Here is a 26418-nt window from a genome sequence, read left to right as displayed (position 1 = left end):
TCCTCCACATATCCTCGAGGCACTCCAGGTCACAAATCAACTCATACAGTTCATCAGATATAGTGCCCGCTGGGTCCATAATGGTTAGCTAATTCTGTCACATAGTCAAGCAGGTACATAGAGAATACAGGGGTTGGACCACAATGCAGGCACAGAGACAGGGCAAGTGCAGTTCAATGGATTTATTAAGAAAGTTCAACAGGCAGAAGTCAAAACCAAGGTAGCAGTCCAAACCTAGGCAAACAAATCCATAAGGGAGCAGGTGGAAATTCCAAAAGTCCATAAATGAGCAAAAGTCCAAGGAACACAGAAAATATCCAATAAACACATGAAACACTGGAGAAGGGCTGGAATGCTTGACGCAAAATGACGAAGACGATCTGACACCGAACAAAGGAAGCACACAGACTTAAACACACTCAGGTGAGGGGAGAAAATGAGACACAGGTGTTACTAATCAGGGCAGGGCAAACAATCAAAACTGACAGGAAAAGCAACCAAAGACAGGAAGTAAAACTACACAAGACACATGAGGCCGAACACAACACATTACAAAATAAAACAGGAAATAGCTGAACACAAACCCAGAACCATGACAATCACAGATGACATCCAGGCCATTTTGATTGAACATGTGGTCAACCATTGGTTGTCTCTTAGGGCATCATTCGGACATTTCGAAATGAGAATAGGTAAGTACACCTATCCTATACTGAACTCACAGAACTGTACTACTGTAACACTGTATAGTACCATTTACATTTACAGTAGTTCACAGTAAGAAGCCTATTTTTGTTCTCTTCTTTTACTGTATACGGCATGTGTTGTGTGTTACTGTTCATGCCAAAAATACAGTATGTAAAAAAAAAATCCCCTTGTATTTGTATTTTATTGTGTATATATTCTGAATTTGCAGACAATTGTGAAAATAAAGTATGTGTGAGTACTATAATAAACTTTACTGTCATGGTACAGACATACTACTCCTAGTATCTGTTTGTCCTATGTTGGTTTCCCTCCTGTGTTTGTCTGTGTGTATATGTATGTGTGCTGGCGTGGCCTCCAGTGAACCTCCAAGACTGCTGTGCCTTGCATACTGAAAATACAAAATACACAAACTAGAAATGTTTTCCATTTATCACATCAGTGTGTAGCCATTAATTTTATATTTGTGTATAGAGTTTTGGTGTAAAAATACAATTTTTACGAAAGTTAAAATAGTTTTGGATGTTGCTTTTTTCAGAAGTGTGTGATGTTTTGACAAAATGAGCCATAGTTTCAGAAATTGTGTCTAAGCATTACACTCATAGAGTGAGTGAGTGAACGGGTGAATGAGAGGCACAATTTGTAAAACGCTTTGGATAAAAGCTGCTGCAGCCATTTACCATAAAATCAGTGTTTTCCAATTACAGACATATTAAAGAGGTGTTTACAGATGACAGAATTAATTTCCTCCCTGATGATTTATGATATCAGAGATATAGTAACATGTTTATGACTCTGTGTGTGTGTGTGTGTGTGTGTGTAACAGCCATTGTTAATGCAGCAGAGGTGGACTGTGTGGTGACTTCACTACAATCAGCCTTTAAACAAGTCCTGAACTGTGGCCGAGACTACAGACAACACACCTGCACATGGATAAAGCTATTTTTCTGAAACTGATCCAGTATCAGTCCCTGTCACTAATATCAGTGAACAGGATGTAAATGTAGATTACTGATTCTGGCAGCCGTGGACACAAACAGACTGTTAGTGTGTTACAATTGGCAGGTTAACAAAGACAGCAGGTGAAATGTTGTTTTCTCTCAGGTGTAACAGGAAATCTGTTTTCTTTGTCAACAAGTGTTGAAGAATAAATAATGAGAATATAAAACCTGTAGACCCTGACCTTCATGACTCCTGATCATCAGTGTAGACCACATGATGTTTACAGTCGCCCTCATTCCCTAAAGTCACTTTTTGTTCCCTTGTTCCTACATATCCTTACAGTATGTATCAGTCCATACTGTACTGGTGCACTGTTAGTACAAGAAAATGACACTAATTTGGGAATTATGCTGTACGTTGCCAGCTGCATTATATAGTGTCACCGAAAAGATTTTAGGACTAAATAACAGACTGAATGACTTGTTAAATGTGGAGTTTCTGCAGTGAAGTTAGGTGTTGTCTCTCTTTTGTAAAAAAAAAATCGTCATTTTAACAAGTCATTGAATCTCAATATCATATTTTCTTTAAGTAAGATGAAGAAATGTGTCAGTGAAGTGAGTTTGCTTCATTTGTCTCTTTTACAAATGAGCTATTAGTGTCATATATTTCTACAAACTTCCTGAAACAAAGGAAACTGCTGAACAAATGAAATTACTGAAAGAAAAATGAGACTGACCGACTAATGAGGATGCTTAATGGGCAGCTGGAAAGTTAGAAGTCAGAGTGACATGTCAAAGTTTTATAACATTTTTATTTTTCCTTTTAAGTGCAGCTCTGACAGCTGAACAAACAGACTGAACAAGCCAGTGTCTTCTTGTGCCAGTCCCATCATATATCTTGTTCCAGATATATGATGCATAAAAACTGAAAGCACATCGGACACATCAGAAAGTACGACAGACTGATGGACAGACAGAAGGACAATTGGACTGACCTCTTCATCATCACCTGGATGTCCTCAGCGCTGGAGGAGCAGTCGTGTTCATCCTGCAGAGAAAAACAATCAAATTTGATAATTCTGTTCACCTTGTGTCAGAACAGCAATTCTGTCTCCTACAAAATACATTTATATACAAATAATCTGCAACATGAAAAATACATCTATGCGATTATTCCCTCCTGGGTGAAGGTCTCAGGTCCCAGATGAATGCACCTTGAATCCAGAGCAAACCTTTATAACGACCAGTGAGCAGCTGTCACCACCCAGTTCATCTATAGGAGTGGAAACCAGTTTAATACTGAAACAACAACAACAAACAGGTCTGAACCTTTAAACTGCATCAGATACCAGCTTTATTCAGATCCACACTTTCACATTTCATTAATTCTCTTCAGACACTGAAACAGGACTGGACTGGGAATGAAAAATGGCACTGGACCTTTTGACTCAGACCTGTTACCTGCCTGTAAAAGTTTCTTGCTCAGTAAATCACTGAACTGCACCAGTTTGCCTCTTCTGTCTCCGTTTGCGTCCAAACCCGATTGCCCTGTATAACTCATCATGACAGAATGAACTGGCCAACATGGACCCAGCAGATGGATCTTTTTTTGAGGAACTATATGAGGTGACTTACAACCTGTTGTGTCTTTGTAATGACTGGAAATACACCTCCGGTGGTGAAGACAGGGAGGTAGCCTCAACACTTGCATGCTGGGAAGTTTCCTCTAAGGCTTGGTTGGTGAAATTGCTACCAGGGTGGGCAGAGGACTTTATTAACACTCCTGATTCCTAGTCTGTTAGCCACCAGTTTTTACCTCGGCCTGCTAGCCTCCAGCCTTCACTCTGGTCTACTAGGTGTTTCGAGAGGCGATAGTGAGTCACTGTAGTGTCCAGTATGCCCTCAGTCCAACATGAGAGGACAAAGAAGTAGAGCTGCCCTGAGGGCCTGTCAATCACGTTGAAGGAACAGCGCCCGGTTAGTAAGATGGCAAAGAAAAGCGATATAAAAAGAAGCAAGACAAGAGTAAATAATGGTGTGGCTTTACACCACTGGAGACAGCTCTTGATGAGTAAAGAGATGCAGTTTGAAGGTGAACTCGCAACATTTCTTTTAGACTGGTTAGTAACATCTAACGCTGGCTATTTAGAGAAATGTATCTTTAGTGCAACCAATGGCAACACAAACCGTACCGGAAAACATGTCAAATGGCCTCAATATTTGGTTTTGATGTGGCTGTTCTCTTACTATTATGGTCTTGGTAAAACTGAGCCAAGCAAGCTATAAAGTAAACTATAGGCCGACACCACACATGAAGATTAAACGATAGCAGTATTCGTTTGACCGGCTCTCAGACTTTCAGCAGTTTGGTCGAATTTTGCATATTCTTGCCCTGCTGTTAGTTAGTAGTTGTTTTTTTTATTATAACTGATGACTGTAAATTGAGATTTGTATGGACACAGTGGTAGACTGATGGTTCACCGTATTGTAACCACTTGGCATTAATGTTATGAGATGAGGCAAGATTGGGACACTGCAAGATTTATTCCGTGTAATGTACTGTACACAATCTTGAACCGTGTTTTTATATTTTTGAACCATACAAGTTCATCCTTTGAGGATTAATAAAGATGATTTATGTCGACATTCATTTAACTAACTTTGCATAATTACATTTTTATTATTTCACGTTGTTCTGTTTTTTGATTTGTAAACATTAATAAGTGATCATTTAATTGAAACATTTGAAGGATCATAGGATTTTACTAAACTAGCTTGGCAGTGTGATTTAATAGGATGGCTATAGATTGGTGTCGGTCTGACAAAGGTTGATGATATTTGATATTATTGAATGTGGAGTTCCACAGGGTCGTGTTTTGGGTCTGCTTTTCTTTTCACTGTATACGGTGCTGGTGGCACAGGGGGAATTGTAAGGAAATGCCTGTCCAAATTAGCTTTTCTTCCCCCCAAAATTCGCAAAATTAATTGTATTATAATAAACATTAAATATGATAGACATGTATTGATAAATAATTAAAACTATTAATTTACAAGTTGGGGGTGCACGGTGGCAGAGTGGCTAAAGCTCCTGCCTCCCAATAAGGAGATCGTGGGTTCGTGGGATCGATTCCCGGACCAGACCAACATCACACAATCTCTCTGGGTGGAGTCTGCATGTCCTCCCCGTGTTACCGTGGGTTCTCTCCGGGTTCTCCGGCTTCCTCCCACCGTCCAAAGACATGCATGTGTAGGTTAATTGATAACTCTAAATTGCCCGTATTGAATGAATGTGAGAGTTGTCTGTCCTTGTCTGTGTCTGTGTTAGCCCTGCGACGAGTTGGCCACTGTCCAGGGTGTACCCTGCCTAAGGCCCAAAGTCACTGGGATAGGCTCCAGTCACCCGCGACCCCTAACGGGACCAAGCGGTAGAAAATGGATGGATGGATGGAATTTACAAGTTAAAAATACATATAGTAAAATCATGGCCATGCCAGCACCAGATAGGCTTAACTTACCTCCCTAATGGCCCCTTTTACAAAATCAAATTTGATGGTGCTGCCTGACTGGTCCAGTGTGTAGGATTTAGTGGCATCTAGCGGTGAAGTTGCAGATTGCAACCTTCAAGGGCCCAATCTAGAGCCAGTGTTTGGTTTGTCCGTTCTGGGCTACTGTAGAAACATGGGGGTGGAAGAGGACCCGCTCCCATGGATTTATAAAGGATAAATAAAGGGCTCATTCATAGGTAATGAAAATAACGATTCATATTTTCAGGCAATTATACACTAATCGAAACATACTTATGAATATTGTATTCCATTTCTGCCATATAATGCCAACAGATCCCCCTAAATCATACACACTGGACCTGTAAGTTGCATTGAGTCTGTACCATTTCCCTCACACTGAAGGTGTATAAGATAGAATATTTGTGATTCCATATTTGTTCTTGCTGTTTAACTTCCTCCCCAAACAACACAATAACACAGACTGACCAATTGCTGACCTCCTCCACCTGACACACACGACCTGTCCTTAATACAGTTTTTCTGTAAAATTCTGCTCCACTGAAAAACAGAGCAAGACAAGAGCAGATAAAATTGACATCAAAAACATGAAAATGACAAAGATTAATTCCAACCTAAAATTTCATGAGACCTGAAATTAATTTTGTTACCATACGAAACACACACATTTCATATGACTTTAAGTTTTTTGAACCAGTTACACACTGCTGTTGCTAACCTAAAACACTTTTAGCAAGTCAAGGAAAATATCATTGATTTCTCTCCATTTACCCAAATCAGTCAACATGGAGAATCACAACAACACATGTCCCAGTTGTCATGCTACTACAGTAGTGTGCATAACACTGTTAGCTCAGCAAACAACAGACAAACGTAAAATACTGTAACCAGTACAGGTTACATTTACAGTAAATAACAACAACAACAAACATAAAAAATAATCTGAAAAAACTGACAATATTGTACAGAAAATACTACAGTAAACATCCTATACATTATCTCTTCTCCTAGCTGGATCTGGCCAGAGAATCCTCATTAGCAAGACAACGCAGGAAGAACCGTCTTGAATGTCGAATCCATCCTTGCACAGCTGCGGCGTCGACTTGGTCACAGGCGTCCTCCGTGGCCTGAATGAGCGGTACCTGAGCCTGGGGCTGGAGATCGTAAACCTTCCACCGCCACGCAGAGAAAAACTCTTCGATAGAAACGGAGAGTGTGGTGGAAGGTATAGTACTGTCAACTGTGGATGGTGTTGAAACCAGTTCTGGACCAAAGCAGAGCAGTGGAATGACACATTGTCCCAGATGACATGTATTGTATCATTACCTACTGTGACGATGTGGTGCAGTCAGTCCAAAAATGCGAGATTGTGAGGTGTGTTGTAAGGGCCCATTTTGGCATGATGTTACTCCCACGTTGCCCTGGGACATTGATTATAGCCCTGTGGCCAGTGATATTTCTGCCTCTCCTTCCTGCTTTTGTGAGGTTAAACCCTGCCTCAGCTATATATATACTTGCAAGAGTGAATAATTTGCCAACCTCTGCTATGCTGAACTCCAAACCCTTCAACCTTCTAGCTATTGGTGGTAAACTTCTGAGTTCCAAATTGATGGTCTTTTTATTACAATAATCACAAATCTAAATGAAAATTTTGCGACCAAATAGGATTTGAAAAAGTGAGGGGGACATGGCCTATTTGCATTTTATACTTCCGTTGAAAGAACATTTCACACATTTTGGTGTTTAAATGACAAACTAGTTGAATGACCAGTAGCTCCATCAGTCTGATAACAAAAACAGCAACAACAGCAAAACAGCAAGCCTGGCTCTGTTCAAAGGTGACAAAAAAGGCATTCCAGTCAATGTCGGAGGTCAGAATTTCCCAATTGAAATTTACGACTTCCGACCTCCAAGTGTTCCAGGTGCACAACGTCAAATGTAAACAAAAAACATGGCTGACCATGACAAACTGATGTTTCCTTGGCAAGCGCACACACAAATGAACTTTAAGCAGTGCAGCCTCCTATATAAATTAAAGAAGAATATAAAGGGGACTATTTTCGGGAGCGTGAATGGGGGGTGATGACCTTCACGTGCACATGCATGACCCAAAGACATTCACATACAAGCATATGATCTATGGTGCACTAGAATCCTTGAGTGATGGGGGTAAGGACATGTCACACCTTCCTTTCACAACCCCCACCCTTCCCTAAGACCATTTGTTGATCCGCAATATGGGCACAGATGTTGTTAAATTGGTGTAAGTGTTTTTGGGAGTGGCTTTGACATGGTACAACTATATAGCGTGTTGAGATTTTGCATTGATTCTGGACAACGGCTGTATCTCAATTGAGTGACTGATTTGCTGTGCTACTTTTCCATTTTGCACTGATTCTGTCAACATCACGGCCATGGAGAATACAGGTAATCATTCAGGGGTCTTGCCTCTGAAACAGCGTATAAATATTGCTGATGATGATCTGCTTATGGCTCCTAGAAAGAAAAAATCTTCCCCTAAAAATATGGCTGATTTTCTGGATTAAAAGGCTCCACGGTATGAATGGGATGTGACTTTAGGGTATCGGGATACTTGTTTGACCAACGAGCAGTCTATCTTTACACAAGACAAACCGATGAAATGTTCCTTCGTGGAACTACACCACAAATTAGTTTTTCTGCCAGCCAACTCTGTTATTCAAAAGGCTCGGAGGGGCACCCCCGACGCAGATAAACTCTACCCCATTACATCTAATGAATGGGACACATGGTTTACCACTGGTTTTGTAGTCCAGTGGAGTGATTGGGGGAGAACCGTTGATGTTTTCTCACGTATCGATACATTATTTAGATGGTATAAGACTTACAAGCGCTATGATGGTCTCAAAAGAAAACTGTTTGACACTCTGGTAAATGACTCCTGAGGCTGATAAGGAGTAACAAACCAGAGCGGACAGACCCCAGTACATGCGTACCTTTGCCCAGACCAGCACGGTCTGATCACCTCAAATATTTCAAACCTCTCCCATTTATAGCACCGTTCTAAATATTTGTGCAGATAAAAATGTATATGTTGAATATTTCGATTGCTCTAAATTTAGCATATGTTTTGTACAGGTGTGAGGACTTATGCATGGTGCACCAACTTACAACATGCCTAATTATTTTCCAAAATCCCAGGATGATGGCAACAATTAGTCCTGGGTGGATGACATTGGTAAAGAGTTGGGGAAAAGACATTTGACATTTCTTTCTCCTGAAGAAAGACCAGGAGACGATACCTGCAAAGAGACACAGTTTAATGGCGACTGTTTGGACACTCTGGACTACTTTGATCATGATACCCCATCTGATCCAACTGTTCACTATTTTATAGAGGTAACGACAGCCTATTATTTACACACAATGCTTCAGCAAAGACCTAAAAAAACATGTATCTATTGTATTTATATGGATGAACTGTACAGACAATCTCACTCGTGCACTGACATACTTCCCCTGCATTACATCAAAGGGCATCTGGGAGAAATTAAGCAAGAGATTTTTAATGAAAATGATGCAGATGTGCAAGCACATGTACTGGACTGTCTTGGGATCGTATCGCCTTCGACGTACGACATTTGACACTAAAACAGATAACTACAGTATATAATAGGATGAATACTGTAGTTAAGGATTCTCTGAACATTTGGAGGGGAAAAAACACTATAGAATAATGGGGAACATATCTAGTCTGCAAAACTATGTCAAAAAGAAATATGTCATGTTGTGATGATGTAAACACGCCTTGGAAATAAAATACCAAAATGTAGACAGCAAGTGTTCATTTTTATGACAACAGCCATGGATGAGGTTATGAAAAAGATATACTACGTGCCAGAAAATGCAGGGAGATATGGCGTTAAACAAAAACTTAAAAACGCTCTACTTGACAGTACAGGTATTCGCTGTGCAGACTCTGATATAGAAAACTGGCTCTTAAAACAAGACACTTATACTCTTCACAAAATGGTTCCTGTACATTTTAAGAGAACTAAAGCGTTGGTGAATACAAGAGATTGGCAGTTCCAGCTCGATCTACTGGACATGTCAGCTTGTTCTTCAGAAAACGACAGAGTCTGTTGTCTCTGTCTGTTTCTCTCTATGTTGTCTGTGTTGTAGGCGTGGCTCTCCCTCTCTCCACAGTTTCCTGACTCATCAACCAACACACCTGCAACTCATCCACTAATCAAGCGCTGCAGTATATCAACCCTGGTCTTCCTTCCACTCATCGCCAGGTTGTTGTTTTCAACCCATGTGGTAGTTTATGTTCTCAGCCCCTAGAAGATCATTCTAGTTACTTTGATTACTTGTGTTCTGACTTGTGCTAACCTTGCTCTCCCTGTGCTCAGGATCATTGCCTGCCTTCCTGTCTGTCTGCCTCGCCCAGCAAATCTGCCTGCTAGCCTGCTTGGTCTCAGCTACGCAGCCACACGTACCTCCAGACTTCGTAAAACTCTGGTGAACTGTACAATAAATCCCTCGTCTCTAACTCACCTCTCTGTATCTGAGTCTGCGTTTGAGTCCGCTCCCTTGTGAATCGTTACATATGTTTTCAAAATACGCATGGGCTCGGTGTTTAATAAGGTAGTAGATGTGTCTCAGCATCCTTTAAAGCTGTTTTAGACGAAGGTAGAATACATAAAATACAAACAGACAAAGGAAAGGAATTTTTGAACAATGAGTTTGAAACATTCATCAAAAATAATAGAATTATTCACTTCACTACATCCAATGAGACTAATCTTATCTAGAAAGAGAGGACAGGGTTGGAACATGGTACTAGTCAAATGGGTGGGATGGCCAGATAAATTTAACTGAGACTACTGTCTGACATGGATGGGGAGGGTTTTTTTATTACGTTACCTAGCAATTCTGCTACATTATTTTACCCCAACAACACAATAGCAAATTTCAGAACAAAGCTACAAAAACGTTTCAGTTCAAAGTACCTTAAGAAGTGGGATTAATAGAAATTCAATATCCAAAAACTTGGACAAACCTTTCACCAAAAGATGCAGAATTTGTTGTGTTCGACAAAAAAAGCAAGCAAGCGGGCCTGTCTAACAGCGACGCCCGGATTCTATACATCCATGCCACAGTCAGTAACTGAAATAAACACCCGCTATCTATAAACAATATGAAGTATATCAAACTTTGTTTACAACGCCGTCACAAACACAGTGTCTGTTTTACCATTAATAGACGTGGAATTCATGCTTAAAGGAAAACTTGCTCAAATGGGATTTATTCCTGGAGAACTCTTTGAAAACCCTGAGGACAACAGTAATCGACAAGCATCGTATATCACCTGACGTGTATATCGTGCCACTTCCTGCCGTTATTAATGTTGGGATGTACAACATTTTCATCACATTCATCTATTCTGATATTATAGACTATCAAACTGTAGAACACAGTTATGTGCCTCTTTTAAAAATCATACATATTGAAGGACAATCATATGATCACAAGGACGTACGACAGACCACACTAAAACACATATCGATAGCATCAAAATATCTCTCAAGTCAGATCAGAATTAACATATTCCTTTTATATATGGAAAAGTAATAATAAAACTACACTTCCAACCTGCAAAACGTCACTTTTAGACAAAAAGTGACCATGTATCAACCGTATATGCACAATACGGACAAATACATTGCGTACTATACGGCGTTAGCGTAAGGGTGTTTTACCAGGATACAGCGGCCTTGGTTCTCAATATGGTGCTGGTCTTGGGGGTATTTTTCTTGGCTTGTTTAGACTTGCAGTTCCCCTGCTGAAGAAAGGATTTACTGTCGCAGCACCGCATTTAAAGACAGCAGCTAAAAACATTGTTTCTGATGTTATCACCAACGTCATGAGTCATAGCAACGAACAGCAAGAGGGGTCAGGGATAATGGCAATATCACATCGACAAATAAAACGTCCACCTACACAAAGGAGGAGTTCCCAACCAAAGAGGCGTCGCCGAATATTAAATAAGAAGAGCGATACTAAGACAAGAAAAATGCACAAGCAAAGTCGGCAAAACAGCGTAAGACGAGATATATTCTAGCAGGAATCTGGACAATTCTGCACGGATACTGCAGGACATATGGAGGATGTGACAGCTGGAGGAGATAACGAAGGACTTGTTAAGAGAATAGGGTATACAGAAGGAGGCCGTGTGAAAGCACTGATTGCACTTTACATTCTGATTTGTTTTTTCAGGACAAGTTAATGATAAATGGTGTTGATCAAATTTATAAGAGCTAAAAACAAATTTTGTTTAATGCGTAACACTGTAGATGACTGCAAGCCTGTTTGTAAAGAAGGTAACAGTATCTCCTGCTGTTAAAGTAGCTCATGCCAAGGCTCTAATGCACAGTAATGTGAAATACCTTATCGACAGAGCATGTCTCAAATTTCAGCATTCCTACGGTCACTCAGGTTTGTAATCTAGAAAATATATTCTTGGGTCATATACCTAAATTTATTGCCGTAGGATTGTGAAGTGATCATTAAGTGTTTACAGGTAGTTATGCACGTACCCATTTACATTTAATCATTATGATAGAGTTTATTCTGATCCTGTTCTCCCTGTTTTATCATAGTGAAAAATCTCTGCAATGCGATGGAATATTTTTTAGGCTTTTCATGCATCAATGCTTTTAATAGTACAATCCAATTAATTTTCCGCAGTCTGTCGAATAGACTCATCTGCAGGTTGTCTTCTTAAAAGAAGACAACCTGTCAACCTATCAAGTTGATGTAAATAAATTTTCAATAAAACAAGTTTCTTCTGATACGTTCTGACATGCTTTTATTTCTTCCTAGACACATGGCCTGGGATTGATGCATTTAAATATCAGAAGTCTGTGTAATCAATTCAAATTAGATCAGCTGAAAATTCTTGTATCACAGACTGACCCCGATATCCTGGTTCTGACAGAGACCTGGCTTAAACAGAGTATACACAATTCTGAGGTTTCCCTACATAACTATAACTTGTACAGAATAGACAGAGTTGGCTGTATATGTGAAGTCATGTTTATCTGTTAGTGTTTGAAATGCTGTCACCATACCTCATTCCTTTGAATGTATTGCTCTGAAATTTAATACAGACCACCCTCAACCTCTCTAAAAGAGATGTGTGACAGTCTCAATCTGTCACAGCTGATTGACCAGACCTAATTTAAAGGATCCTTTTAAATCAACATTGATAGATTTGATTCTGTCCAATAGGAGGGACAAAATTACTGCTTCTGGAGTTTTTGTGCTTGGCCTTAGTGACCACTGTCTTCTAGCCTGCTTCAGGAGTACTAGACTGGAAAGATCAAGCTCCAGCATTCTTATTAAAAGACATTTAAAAAACTTTTAATGAACAGGTTTTCGCATGGACCTTGCTTACAGTAATATTCATCACGTCTCTGAAATACCAGATGTAGAACTGGCATTGGAATATTTCACAAATTCATAACATGCACCTTATGAAATGCTTAGGGTTAAAGACAGATCAAGCCCCTGGTCCCCCCCCCCTCCTGGAATTATCAATGATGTTCAAGTGACAGTCAAGGGACAAAGCCCGGGCTCTGGTGAAGCAGCCCATTGGCTGACTTTAAGGCAACTCAGAAATAAATCCACCCTGAGAAAGGCCAAAACAAATGATCACATTGAACTAATCTCTGACAAGGTTCAATGTTGGGTCCTGTCTTGTTAACAATTTATATTAACAATATTACATCCTTACAAATTGTAATGCCCATCTTTATGCGGATGATACAGTTCTGTATTGTTTTGCAAATACTGCACACAATTGCAAGATGCATTTTTTTTTATTTGAAATTAGTCCTGAATGCAAGCAAGACTAAATACCTGCTATTCTCTAGAGCCAGAGATATTGTGGACAATAGTTTGCATATTACCATTATGAATGGACAGAGTATTGAGAGGGTTTCAGAGTACAAAGATCTTGGTATCTGGCTGGATCAAAAAGTTACGTTAAAATTTCACATTAACACACTTGTCAGCAAGCTGGGACAAAAAAATTGGATATTTGTACAGAAACAGAGCTAATTTTCCAAAGTTCAGTAGGAAGCGGATAACTGAGGCCGTCTTCTTGTCTGTCTCGGACTGTGGTGATGTTATCTATAGACACGCCTCTGCCTCCACCCTTCAGCCGCTAGTTTCAGTTTATCACTCTGCCCTGAGATTTATTACCTGTGACAGTTATACACACAATACATCACTTCCTTATTAAACTGCTTCCACAGTCATTATTTGAGCTCGATGTCAAACACTAAATTTGGGAAAACACACACTTAAAACATTTTACAAGACACACTAAAACTCATTTGTACCTGTAGGTCAATTTAAAACCATGATTACAAAGTGCTCCGCACTTGAATGTAATTGTTTTTAACTGTGTTCTGTTTTTTCATTACCTATTTTTTGTGTGTATTTATTCTGTTTTGTACTGTCGACATCATTGAAAATGGCGGCATGCCCTCAACGATTCCTCGAGATTTAAATAAAGGCTGAATAACAAACTCTTTTGCTCAAACTGAATGAATTAAGGATACATTCTCTGTATAGTTAGATAGTTGTTCATGTTTCATGATCATTCTGCTGACTGTACAGAGAGTGTTATCAGAGTGTCAACATTTCACACACTGACACAGCAGCTGACAGGATGAACTGTCTAAATATATATACAGTATATAGTATACATATTTAGCGATGAGACACAGATGTCTGCTCAGCAACATGATTCATAGATGATTTAATAAAAACATGATACATGATTTTAGACCCTAGGAAAATGACATAAACCTCATAAAGTTGAATCAAAAACTGAATCATACAGATACAGAAAAAACACCACAACGTAGACGTAACAAAAAAGAAAAAATGATCCAAAAATGTAATCATTTGTTTGCAAAACACAACAATAAAAACTGAATTCTTTCATATATTGTTTGTCATCTTGTTGCTGCTCTTCCTTTCAGCATCTTGATGTTTCCACTGAGAGAAATAATAATATTAATAATAAATATCTGACATCTGACATTTTATCAAGGTACATCTTGACAGATCTGGGATCTGTTGGAGATTTTCAGTTGAATTTAAATAAAGTTCAGTTTGGATAAAAACATGTGCTGACTGGTTTCTGTGTGCTACAGTTAACATGATTTGTCAGCCAATCAGAGAGCTGGAGGTGGGGGCGTATGACTCGTGAGAACATCACCATCACCTCACGTCTGATAAGCAGCTGACAGCTGAGCTGGACAAACCACTGCCCGCTCTGATTGGCTGAAGCCCAGCAGGGTTCAGGGATAAAAGAGCAGCTCGCTCCTTCAACACATCATCGTCATCACCATGGCCTTCCTCTGGATCGTCTCCTGCCTCGCCTTCGTCAGCGCCGTCTACGGTGAGACACAAACACACATAGACACAAAGTTTGAATCCGGCATTTGGAAACTAGTCGTCTCTGAATATTGATTCTAAACTCAGACACAGTTCTTTGACACTTTAGTCTATAAAACATTAACAAAGAGAAAAATGAGCCCAAAGTGACGTCTTCAGAGGGTTTTTTGGATGAAATATTCTAAATGTTCAGTTCAGGCAGGTCAGACAGTGACAACACCAGAAACTACAGTTAATGATGAGGTCGCATCTGAGATCATCAGCTTCCAGGAGGAGTTACAGCTGTGAACACTCAGTCCTGTTAGAGACAGTCAAACTTCTTACTGGACTTCAGTTCACCTGCTGCTTCAAAAACTCATTCAAAGCAAGCTGCTGATCAAAATGAGCTCAGTAGGATTTTATCCAAGTGACCTGTATGTATCTAAATGAAGTTTGGCCTCATTTAAACAAATACTAAAGACTAGTTCCTGGTTACTGAGACAGTTCTTTCAGTTTATGAGAGATATCAGAATTATGCAAAAAGAGGAAGTTCAGCTGTTTTTCTTTTTAGATTTAAGAGTTTTGTAGGTCAAAATAAATAATAAATAATAATAAAAAGAATTTACCTGATAAAATGAGTTCATTACTCATTAGACAGATGTTTCGTGTCTTCTTCATGTGTCTACAGTTCAGTCATGTTGAGTCACAGAGCTTCACTGTGACATGAGCACAAAGGGTTGAGACAACATGAAGTTTCAGGTTAAAAGAGAAGAATAGTCCTTTTAGTCTGTTACCTGTCATCCTCTCAGGCTGCGGCACCCCCGCCATCCCCCCCCAGGTGACCGGCTACGCCCGTATCGTCAACGGTGAGGAGGCGGTGCCTCACTCCTGGCCCTGGCAGGTGTCTCTGCAGGTGAGTCAGCTGACCTCAACACAATCCTTCTTCTTGTGTTGTTCAGTGACTGAGTTCGGTTTGTTTTTCTCGCAGCAATCCAACGGCTTCCACTTCTGTGGAGGATCTCTGATCAACGAGAACTGGGTTGTGACCGCCGCTCACTGCAACGTCAAGTCAGTTCAACACTACACAACATAACACAACCCTGTCTGCGGCTCTCAGCTGCGAGCCCATTGGTTCCTGCTGAAGACGTAAATCTTTAAAAACACAGATCTGTAGTTTCCTGTTTAAAAAGGCTCAGTAGTTTCCTCAAACAGCTGCTCGCTGTAGTTTCTATCAGACCAACAGGAGGAAACAGAGCATCTGTTGGGGACTATTTCCAGCGGCGGATGAATCCACATGTGGTGCTGTAGTGAGTGTTTGGGGCAGCAGGACGGTGAGTGTGGGGCGGAGTCAGAATAAACTACAGTGTGTGTGTTCACGGTGATGAAGGAACATGTCACCCAGTGCAGCAGAGCGGCTCACTGATGAGTTTTAATAGTTTCTGGACAACGACGGAGGAAGAAGATCCATCAGCTGTGATTCACACACACACACCTGTTAGCAGAAACGTTCATGATGGTTTGAGTCTGAACGTGTTGATGAGAAGAAAAATATAGAAAATCATCTTTTTATAACAAGTGAATGACGTTTGATGAACAGTTTCATGTTAAAAAGAGAGAAAGCAGGAAGTTTCTTTGTGTGATTTGTGTGATCTTCCTGTTTCCTGTCAGGACCTACGACCGCGTGATCGCTGGAGAACACGATAAGAGCTACGGCTCCAACGAGGACGTCCAGCTGCTGAAGCCCGCCAAGGTGAGACCCACCCATCAGCCAATCAGCTTTCAGAACACACCATTCTCCCCCCACTAACAACCCCCCAACCCCCCACCAGGTGTTCACCCACCCCCAGTGGAACCCCCGCACCATCAACAACGACATTGCCCTCATCAAGCTGGCCACCCCCGCCCGCCTGGGCACCAACGTTTCACCTGTCTGCCTCGCAGAGTCCGCCGATGTCTTCGCCGCCGGCATGACCTGCGTCACCACCGGCTGGGGTCTGACCCGCTACAACGGTGAGATGAAACATCTGATGATTTTACATGAGAACATAGTTTATTGAGAAACCACCAGCAGTCTGTTGGTGTTATTATCACAATAAAAAGTTTAAAATGTATGAATTGTATTTGCATCATAAGTACAGAATATAGTATGTACAACTCACATGCCAGCTGATGACATGAAAATAACAATACACTACATGCCTGGCTGAGACACACTGACGCTCTTAAAGCTGCTAAATAAAGGGAGTGAAAACTGAGCAAAAACACTGCTGGCTTTCAAAGGGTTAAAATGGTCTTCAGAAACAACCTCTCTGATTGGTTCCTGATTCTTTTAGAGGTTTGTAGTAAACCGACTAGTAGTCTAATAAACAGTCTAATGTTTGTCTCTACACGACATCTGTCTTCAATTATTTCTCAAACAAGCTTTGACGTTCTCATTAGAGATGATTTACTCGAGACTCTGGCTTAGGGTTAGGGTTAATACTTTTATTCTGAAAGGGGAAGAGGAAGTGTGTTTGTGTTTGAGTGTTTTGCGATTGTCTCCGACAGCTGTCGGTACTCCCAACAAGCTGCAGCAGGCTGCCCTGCCCCTGCTGTCCAACGAGCAGTGCAAGAGACACTGGGGCAGCAACATCTCCGACGTGATGATCTGTGCTGGAGGAGCCGGAGCCACTTCCTGCATGGTGAGGCCCCGCCCACCTACGTGTCTCACCTGTCTCACACTCAGTTTCATTTGTCGTTTAGTTTTTTTTCCTATCTGTTGCAAATTCTGTTTTTTATTTCAAGACTTTTCCATCACTGTTTTAGTTTATCAGACTTCTTTATTGCTTATTTGTTTGTTGTTTATTTATTTATTTGTTGTTTTTTCAGGGCGACTCTGGTGGACCTCTGGTCTGTCAGAAAGACAACGTCTGGACTCTGGTCGGTATCGTCTCCTGGGGAAGCAGCCGTTGCTCCACCTCCACTCCTGCCGTCTACTCCCGTGTCACCGAGCTCCGTGGCTGGGTCGACCAGATCCTCGCAGCCAACTAAACTCTCAGAGGCTAAGGGGCAACCCCCAAACCCCCTGACCCCCTGACCCCCTGACCCCCAAACCCCCAAACCCCCTGACCCTGCCCAGCCCGGCACGGCCCGGCCCGGTCCAGCCCGGCATTCCCAGAGCAGAGTGTGTGGACAATGAATGATAATAAAAACAGTGAACATCACTGATGTTTGTTGTTGAATTTGTGTCCTTGTGTTAAATAAATAGTATTATTTTGGGGGGAATATTACGCCTTTATTGGATGGAGAAAGTATAAAAATATATTTGAAAACACCAATGTCTATTTTCTTTCTACCGATAGTTCCCACATGAAACTGCTCACAACAAACCCGTGGGTTATCTTGAGTAACCGGGTCAGGATTTCTGGAAAGAAACGTTGCTGTTGAGTTTTTCAAATGTATTTTTTTGGCACTTTGAGCCCCACAAGCCGAGCGCCATAGAGTCCCATTAAATTCAAGAAATGCAGACATCTCTACGGCCGATATCTCCAAAACTGGGCAACTTACACCAAAACTATCTAGATGGATAATCAGCACCACAGGTGAGAGGAAACATATGTATTTTTGATTTTGGTGTGAACTGTCCCTTTAATCTTATTAAAGCAGAATGCCTACTCTCAGATCCACAGAGACAGATTACAGTAATATTTCATATTTAAAGTGTAAAATCCTCTGAGCTGCAAAGAGAAGACTGCTGAAGCTGTTTTCTTCTGGATTATGTCACTATGATATATAACATTATTTCACATCCACCTTACACTTGATTCTTCAGTAGACAAATGCATTGGCTTCATTTTAACTGGAGTTTCTTTCAGTGTATGAGTTTTTTATACTGGTCATAAATGTGTTTATTTATATTTGACAGCATTGTGGAAGCACCACACTGTTGTCCAGCCTCTTTCTATTCCCGTCCTCATCACAAATAGACACTGCTGGACACCTCGCCCTCTCTGCTTTGAGCGGTGGAGTAAACGCTGCAAATCCCCGTCCGTTAAAAAAATTTGATGAAAATGCAAGACTGGGGGGTCGACTGGCAGTTGCCTATAAAAAAAGAGTTAAACTGTGTTAAACTCATCTCAGTGGAGAAACCTACCAGCTTTGAAGTAATGATGTTCAAAATCAATCTTGATATCCCTGTGTGCTGCATTATTATCTGTCTCCCTCCAAAACCCAATAGTAGTATTTTATCGGAATTCTCAGATCTTATTGGTTGGCGATTTTAATATTAATTTTGACCATCCTGATAATCGTTGTTGAATTTTGAATTTTTCCTGCTCGTGAACGGGGCCACACTCTGGACTTAGTTTTTACCGTGGGTTAAGACATGAACTCCGTCCTCTTGAGGAATTTTATTTCTGATAATTTTTATATGATATAAACTGCATTTCTACAACTCCCTGTTCTGAGCAAATAGTGTATACACGCATTTTAAATAGCATTTTGGCTGCAGACTTTGCTGCTATCTTTAGTGCTCATGGTTGTATGAACCAGTGTTCATCGACTGCCTATGAGGGAGTTATTATCGTCATTTAATTCACTGGTAAAACGTGAGAGACACTCTTACTTCTCTAATCTTGTTGCCTCTCAAAAGCATAACTCAAAATTTCTCTTCAACAGTCTAGTAAACTGCTCCAGCCACTGTATGTGCAAGCTCTGCTGAGGACTTCAGTTTTTAAATAATTTTATTGAAAAAATAGAAAACTCCTGCTGTGTCGCTTCTCCCTTCACCTGAGCCCTCGCCCTCCTCCACATTGTTAGATGAGTTTACCCCCATTACTCTTAGGGATTTGGTCGACATTGTATCTAATATCAATCTCTCTACTTGTAATTCTGACATTCTTCCTTCCAAGCTGTTTAAAGAGGTTTTTGGAGTCATCGACCCCAGCTTCAGCATTGTCAATGAGTCTCTTAGATCTGGCGTGGTCCCAGATGATTTTAAGCAGGCCTGTGTCCAGCATCTCTTTAAGAAACCTGGATTAGATCCAACACTCCCCCATAACTACAGTCCCATATCCAATTTACCCTTGATCTCCATAATTGTTGAAAAGGTGGTTGCTAAGCAACTTTTAGAAATAATGGAAGGAAACAATATATTTGAAGTTCCAATCTGGCTTTAGAGAGAACCACAGTGTGCGGACTCTGGTAATCACACCATTCTCATTTTGCTGGACTTGAGTGCAGCCTTTGATACAGTTGATCACACAATTCTCCTCAACAGACTCAGGAACTGGGTTGGCCTATAAACTGCTCTTTTCATCTTACTTATCAAACAGAGTTTTCAAAATCACTGTTGACAACTTCTGTTCTTCAACTGCTCCCATGTCATGTGGGGTCCCACAGGGCTCAGTCCTTGGTCCTTTTTTGTTCAGTTTATATCTGTTGAGCCTTGGCCATGTTATTCACCATTTCACCCCTGTGTCCTACCATTGTTACGCCGATGACTCCCAGCTGTGTGTCTTATTTAGCTCTGAAAATCGTAACAACCTGGATTCTCTGCACTGATGCCTTGCTGCCATTAAGGACTTGATGGCTTCCAACTTCCTGCAACTAGACACAGACAAAACTGAAGTCCTGGTTATTGGTCCTGATCATATTTCTAATAGTATCACCCCCCTCCTTGGACCACTAACAGCTAACACAAAACACTCAGTTAGAAACAGTTTTTCCCTTTAAATGTTGGGACCCAAACTTACCAGTTTTCATGGAATGATGGTCTATTGATTAATGTTTTCAGTTTATTGATCTCAGGATGTGATAGAGTTCACGCAGAACAAAGTTATGATGAAAATCTTCAGACTGAAATCCTCATTAGTAAAAATCTTATATTTCACTCATTCCAAACTGAACCAGAACTGATCCAGGACCAGGATCAGGATCCTTTACTGTTAGTGCATTAGCCTCATACATATAATCTGTAATGTCTCTGGCTGTGATGAGTCACTGATCCTGGACCTGTTTGCTGTCAGTTTTCTGTTATATTTATTGACTCTTCTCTTCTTTATTGTGTTATTGTGGCTTTATATTTCGTCTGAACTGTTAACAGGTTGTCGCTGTAAAAGAGCTATCACAAAAATATCAGAAAATAAAACTAAAACAACAAATAAAAACGTGTCTTTCCATAATCAATGATCAATAAAGCTTCTTATTCAGAAGGCTGATAACGCAGCTGTTTACTGTCTGTTATTACAAACAACAGAGAGCCGTGACCTTTGACCTCTTTAATTATTCAACATCATCACATGACTGATCACATCACCAGCCTAATGTTTGTGTTTCCTTAACAACAGAAAGCTGTTCATTACAGAGTACAGAAAACACAGCAGAGAGAACAAAACACACATAAATACAAGAAATAACAAAATAAAAGATTGTGCTGTTAAGATTGAAAAAGTCCATGTGGCTTTATAAAGACGTCACCAAAAGAATAAAACCAATCAAATATCAAATTTCATTGTTTCATCATCAAAGAGCTTCTATGATTCACTGATATAAAAATGTTTTAGTGTAAAGACTGAATATATAATAAACGGCAGCTTAAAGGATCATCAACCTGCTGCATATCAATAACTCTTCTAACAGCATGAACATGTTTTATTGATTTGAATTTTGTTGCTTCATTATTTAGTTTCTCACTGTAGAAAAGAGGCTTTTATTGTGGAGAAGAAGCTTCCTAACGGGAAATCGCTGATTTATAACTATAGATGGACGAGATGGACAAATATGATATCATAAAATAAGATTAAATAAACCTTTATTAATCCCCAGAGAGAGATTCAGGTGTCAGCAGCAACAGCAATGACAATGAAACACAGGAGAGGTACAGGTAACAGTAAGAGTACAGAACCAAACCAAGATAATAAGAACAGTCTATCAGTAAAAAGTATCAGTCTATCAATCTCTGTCTGTCAACAGATATAAATGTACATAATATGAATATGAATGAATATATGAGTCCAGGCAGGATTCAGTAGTTAAAGGTCCAAAGTAAGTAACAGACAGTGCAGGTCTCATGACAGCTATCACAGAATTATAAATGTTGAAGTACGTAAGTGAAGATTTATTTACACAAATACTTTCAAAACCAAATTTTCACAATAAAAGCATTTTGCACAAAATGTCAAACTGATTGGATATTCAAGTATTCAGAGTCACAATGTTTTTTTCCTACGATTTTCAGAAAGTTCTATTCTTTGGTCAAATGTTTTGCATTTAGACATGAAAACTGTGAATGACAATATATTCATATTAAAGGCGGGGTCAGCGATTCTAATCCAGTACACTTTTTGTCAGATTCAGTGAATCTCTCCTCTCGATCCGCTAGCTGTGCGTTCAGTGTGAGCGCTGAAACCCTCCGGTGTTCGTACTCAGCCCCGGCTCTGTGAACAGGAAACACAAAGAGGCTCGGACCGAGCCGCACAGCACTGTTCCAGCCACGATCTGTGTGTCAGGTGACGTTAAACGACCTGCCCGCGGACATTCAGCTGACTGTCTAGTTTAAGATCTGCTGCTGTTGTGATGTTAGCTGTAGCAGCAGGAGAGTTGTGAGCGTCGCTGTCTGGAGCTGCTGTGCTGCTCTGGGAAACCGTCTCGTCCTCTCTGGCTGTTAGCTTCGCAGCAGCTAATGTAGGGACAGTTTGCTAACCCACAACCTAGCTAAGCTAACCCACAACCTGGCTAAGCTAACCCACAACCTAGCTAAGCTAACCCACAACCTGGCTAAGCTAACCCACAACCGAGCTAAGCTAACCCACAACCGAGCTAAGCTAACCCACAACCTAGCTAAGCTAACCCATGACCTAGCGACTTACATTACCTGCTGTGTCGTTGTTCGCTCTATATCATGGTGTTTGTCATGATATTGGATTTGTCCAGAATCGCATACCCCACCTTTAAGCCACCGTGCAAGGTAGTTAGTTGGTTGGTTATGTTATTTAGCCCACATGGATTTATAACACACCAAGAATACAGCTGCAGACATGAACAGAGCTTCTAAAATAAAACATTAAAATACAAACAAAGAAGTTTGTCTTCAGACTCTCAAAAAAAAGATTCATGTCTTAAAATACAATTCAAGTCTTTTATAATCATCCAAACAGAAAAAAACTAATCAGAAATCAAAATGTCATATTAGCAATAAAACATGTGAAGGACTTCATCTTAAGTTTTACATAAATCTCATTATCTCAACAAGCAGCTTCTTCTGTTCATGGAGACTTTAAACCTGTTTCTACAGCTGATGTTAATGAACCTAAATGTAACTCTTCACACAGATCTTCACTTCATTGAGGTCCCACAGGTTCTACTCTTATTCATTAGACAATATGTTTGTACCACATATCAACAGACCATCTTTTCTTTTACATCAGCAACATTTTCTACTTATTTCTATTTTTGTACACATTTTGAATTAATAACAAGTTGACGAAGTTCTTCTTGTTTCCTGTCACAGACACACTGATGACAAATGATGGACACACACTTTATATATTCATTAATATTCAGACAGTTTCCATATTCACTGCAGGTTGTGGTCATGATGCAACATGTGTGAAACATTCAGGTTGAACTGCTGCTGATAAAAACTTTGCTGCTGGGAAACACACACATGTTCCAACAAAGTGACCTTCTACAACACCGATCCACAACACGAACACACTGATCCACAACACGAACACACTGATCCACAACACGAACACACTGATCCACAACACGAACACACTGATCCACAGCACGAACACACTGATCCACAACACGAACACACTGATCCACAACAGAAACACACTGATCCACAACACGAACACACTGATCCACAACACGAACACACTGATCCACAACACGAACACACTGATCCACAGCACGAACACACTGATCCACAACACGAACACACTGATCCACAACAGAAACACACTGATCCACAACACGAACACACTGATCCACAACACGAACACACTGATCCACAACAGAAACACACTGATCCACAACACGAACACACTGATCCACAGCACGAACACACTGATCCACAACACGAACACACTGATCCACAACACGAACACACTGATCCACAGCACGAACACACTGATCCACAACAGAAACACACTGATCCACAACACGAACACACTGATCCACAACACGAACACACTGATCCACAACACGAACACACTGATCCACAGCACGAACACACTGATCCACAACAGAAACACACAGTGATCCACAACACGAACACACAGTGATCCACAACACGAACACACTGATCCACAACACGAACACACTGATCCACAGCACGAACACACTGATCCACAACAGAAACACACTGATCCACAACAGAAACACACTGATCCACAACACGAACACACTGATCCACAACACGAACACACTGATCCACAGCACGAACACACTGATCCACAACACGAACACACTGATCCACAACACGAACACACTGATCCACAGCACGAACACACTGATCCACAACACGAACACACTGATCCACAACAGAAACACACTGATCCACAACACGAACACACTGATCCACAACACGAACACACTGATCCACAGCACGAACACACTGATCCACAACACGAACACACTGATCCACAACACGAACACACTGATCCACAACAGAAACACACTGATCCACAACACGAACACACTGATCCACAACACGAACACACTGATCCACAGCACGAACACACTGATCCACAACAGAAACACACTGATCCACAACACGAACACACTGATCCACAACACGAACACACTGATCCACAACACGAACACACTGATCCACAGCACGAACACACTGATCCACAACAGTAACACACTGATCCACAACAGAAACACACTGATCCACAAACACGAACACACTGATCCACAACACGAACACACTGATCCACACACGAACACACTGATCCACAACACGAACACACTGATCCACAACACGAACACACTGATCCACAACACGAACACACTGATCCACAACACGAACACACTGATCCACAACACGAACACACTGATCCACAACACGAACACACTGATCCACAACACGAACACACTGATCCACAACACGAACACACTGATCCACAACACGAACACACTGATCCACAACACGAACACACTGATGACACGAACACACTGATCCACAACACGAACACACTGATCCACAACACGAACACACTGATCACAACTGATCCACAACGAAACACACTGATCCACAACAGAAACACACTGATCCACAACAGAACACACTGATCCACAACACGAACACACTGATCCACAGCACGAACACACTGATCCACAACAACACACTGATCCACAACACGAACACACTGATCCACAACAGAAACACACTGATCCACAACAGAAACACACTGATCCACAACACGAACACACTGATCCACAAGCACGAACACACTGATCCACACAGAAACACACTGATCCACAACACGAACACACTGATCCACAACACGAACACACTGATCCACAACACGAACACACTGATCCACAACACGAACACACTGATCCACAACACGAACACACTGATCCACAACAGAAACACACTGATCCACAACACGAAACACACTGATCCACAACACGAACACACTGATCCACAACACGAACACACTGATCCACAACACGAACACACTGATCTGATCCACGAACACACTGATCCACAACACGAACACACTGATCCACAACACGAACACACTGATCCACAACACGAACACACTGATCCACAACACGAACACACTGATCCACAACAGAAACACACTGATCCACAACACGAACACACTGATCGAACACACTGATCCACAACACGAACACACTGATCCACAACACGAACACACTGATCCACAGCACGAACACACTGATCCACAGCACGAACACACTGATCCACAGCACGAACACACTGATCCACAACACGAACACACTGATCCACAACACGAACACACTGATCCACAACAGAAACACACTGATCCACAACAGAAACACACTGATCCACAACATGAACACACTGATCCACAACAGAAACACACTGATCCACAGCACGAACACACTGATCCACAGCACGAACACACTGATCCACAGCACGACTGATCCACAACACGAACACACTGATCCACAGCACGAACACACTGATCCACAACACGAACACACTGATCCACAACAGAAACACACTGATCCACAACACGAAACACACTGATCCACAACACGAACACACTGATCCACAACAGAAACACACTGATCCACAACAGAAACACACTGATCCACAACAGAAACACACTGATCCACAACATGAACACACTGATCCACAACAGAAACACACTGATCCACAACACGAACACACTGATCCACAGCACGAACACACTGATCCACAGCACGAACACACTGATCCACAACACGAACACACTGATCCACAGCACGAACACACTGATCCACAACACGAACACACTGATCCACAACAGAAACACACTGATCCACAACACGAATACACTGATCCACAACATGAACACACTGATCCACAACAGAAACACACTGATCCACAGCACGAACACACTGATCCACAACAGAAACACACTGATCCACAACACGAACACACTGATCCACAACAGAAACACACTGATCCACAACACGAACACACTGATCCACAACACGAACACACTGATCCACAACAGAAACACACTGATCCACAACAGAAACACACTGATCCACAACAGAAACACACTGATCCACAGCACGAACACACTGATCCACAACACGAACACACTGATCCACAACAGAAACAC

The 26418-nt window shown here is 41.1% G+C and overlaps 1 protein-coding gene across 1 annotated transcript; it reads left to right on the top strand.

Annotated features, from left to right (window-relative positions):
* Positions 1-14471: 14471 nt before the first annotated feature.
* LOC122879336 (chymotrypsin B) lies at positions 14472-17805 on the top strand. The gene is made up of 7 exons (XM_044203327.1): positions 14472-14627; positions 15412-15515; positions 15591-15670; positions 16271-16352; positions 16432-16612; positions 17150-17283; positions 17471-17805. The coding sequence occupies exons 1-7, from the start codon at positions 14576-14578 to the stop codon at positions 17630-17632; spliced, it is 795 nt and encodes a 264-aa protein (XP_044059262.1). The 5' UTR covers positions 14472-14575; the 3' UTR covers positions 17633-17805.
* The last annotated feature ends 8613 nt before the right edge of the window (positions 17806-26418 follow it).

The sequence above is a fragment of the Siniperca chuatsi genome, linkage group LG1, assembly GCF_020085105.1.
Source record: "Siniperca chuatsi isolate FFG_IHB_CAS linkage group LG1, ASM2008510v1, whole genome shotgun sequence".
Classification (NCBI taxonomy): domain Eukaryota; kingdom Metazoa; phylum Chordata; class Actinopteri; order Centrarchiformes; family Sinipercidae; genus Siniperca; species Siniperca chuatsi.
Note: the sequence above shows the minus strand (reverse complement) of the source record. Positions and strands in the feature narration are given on the sequence as shown.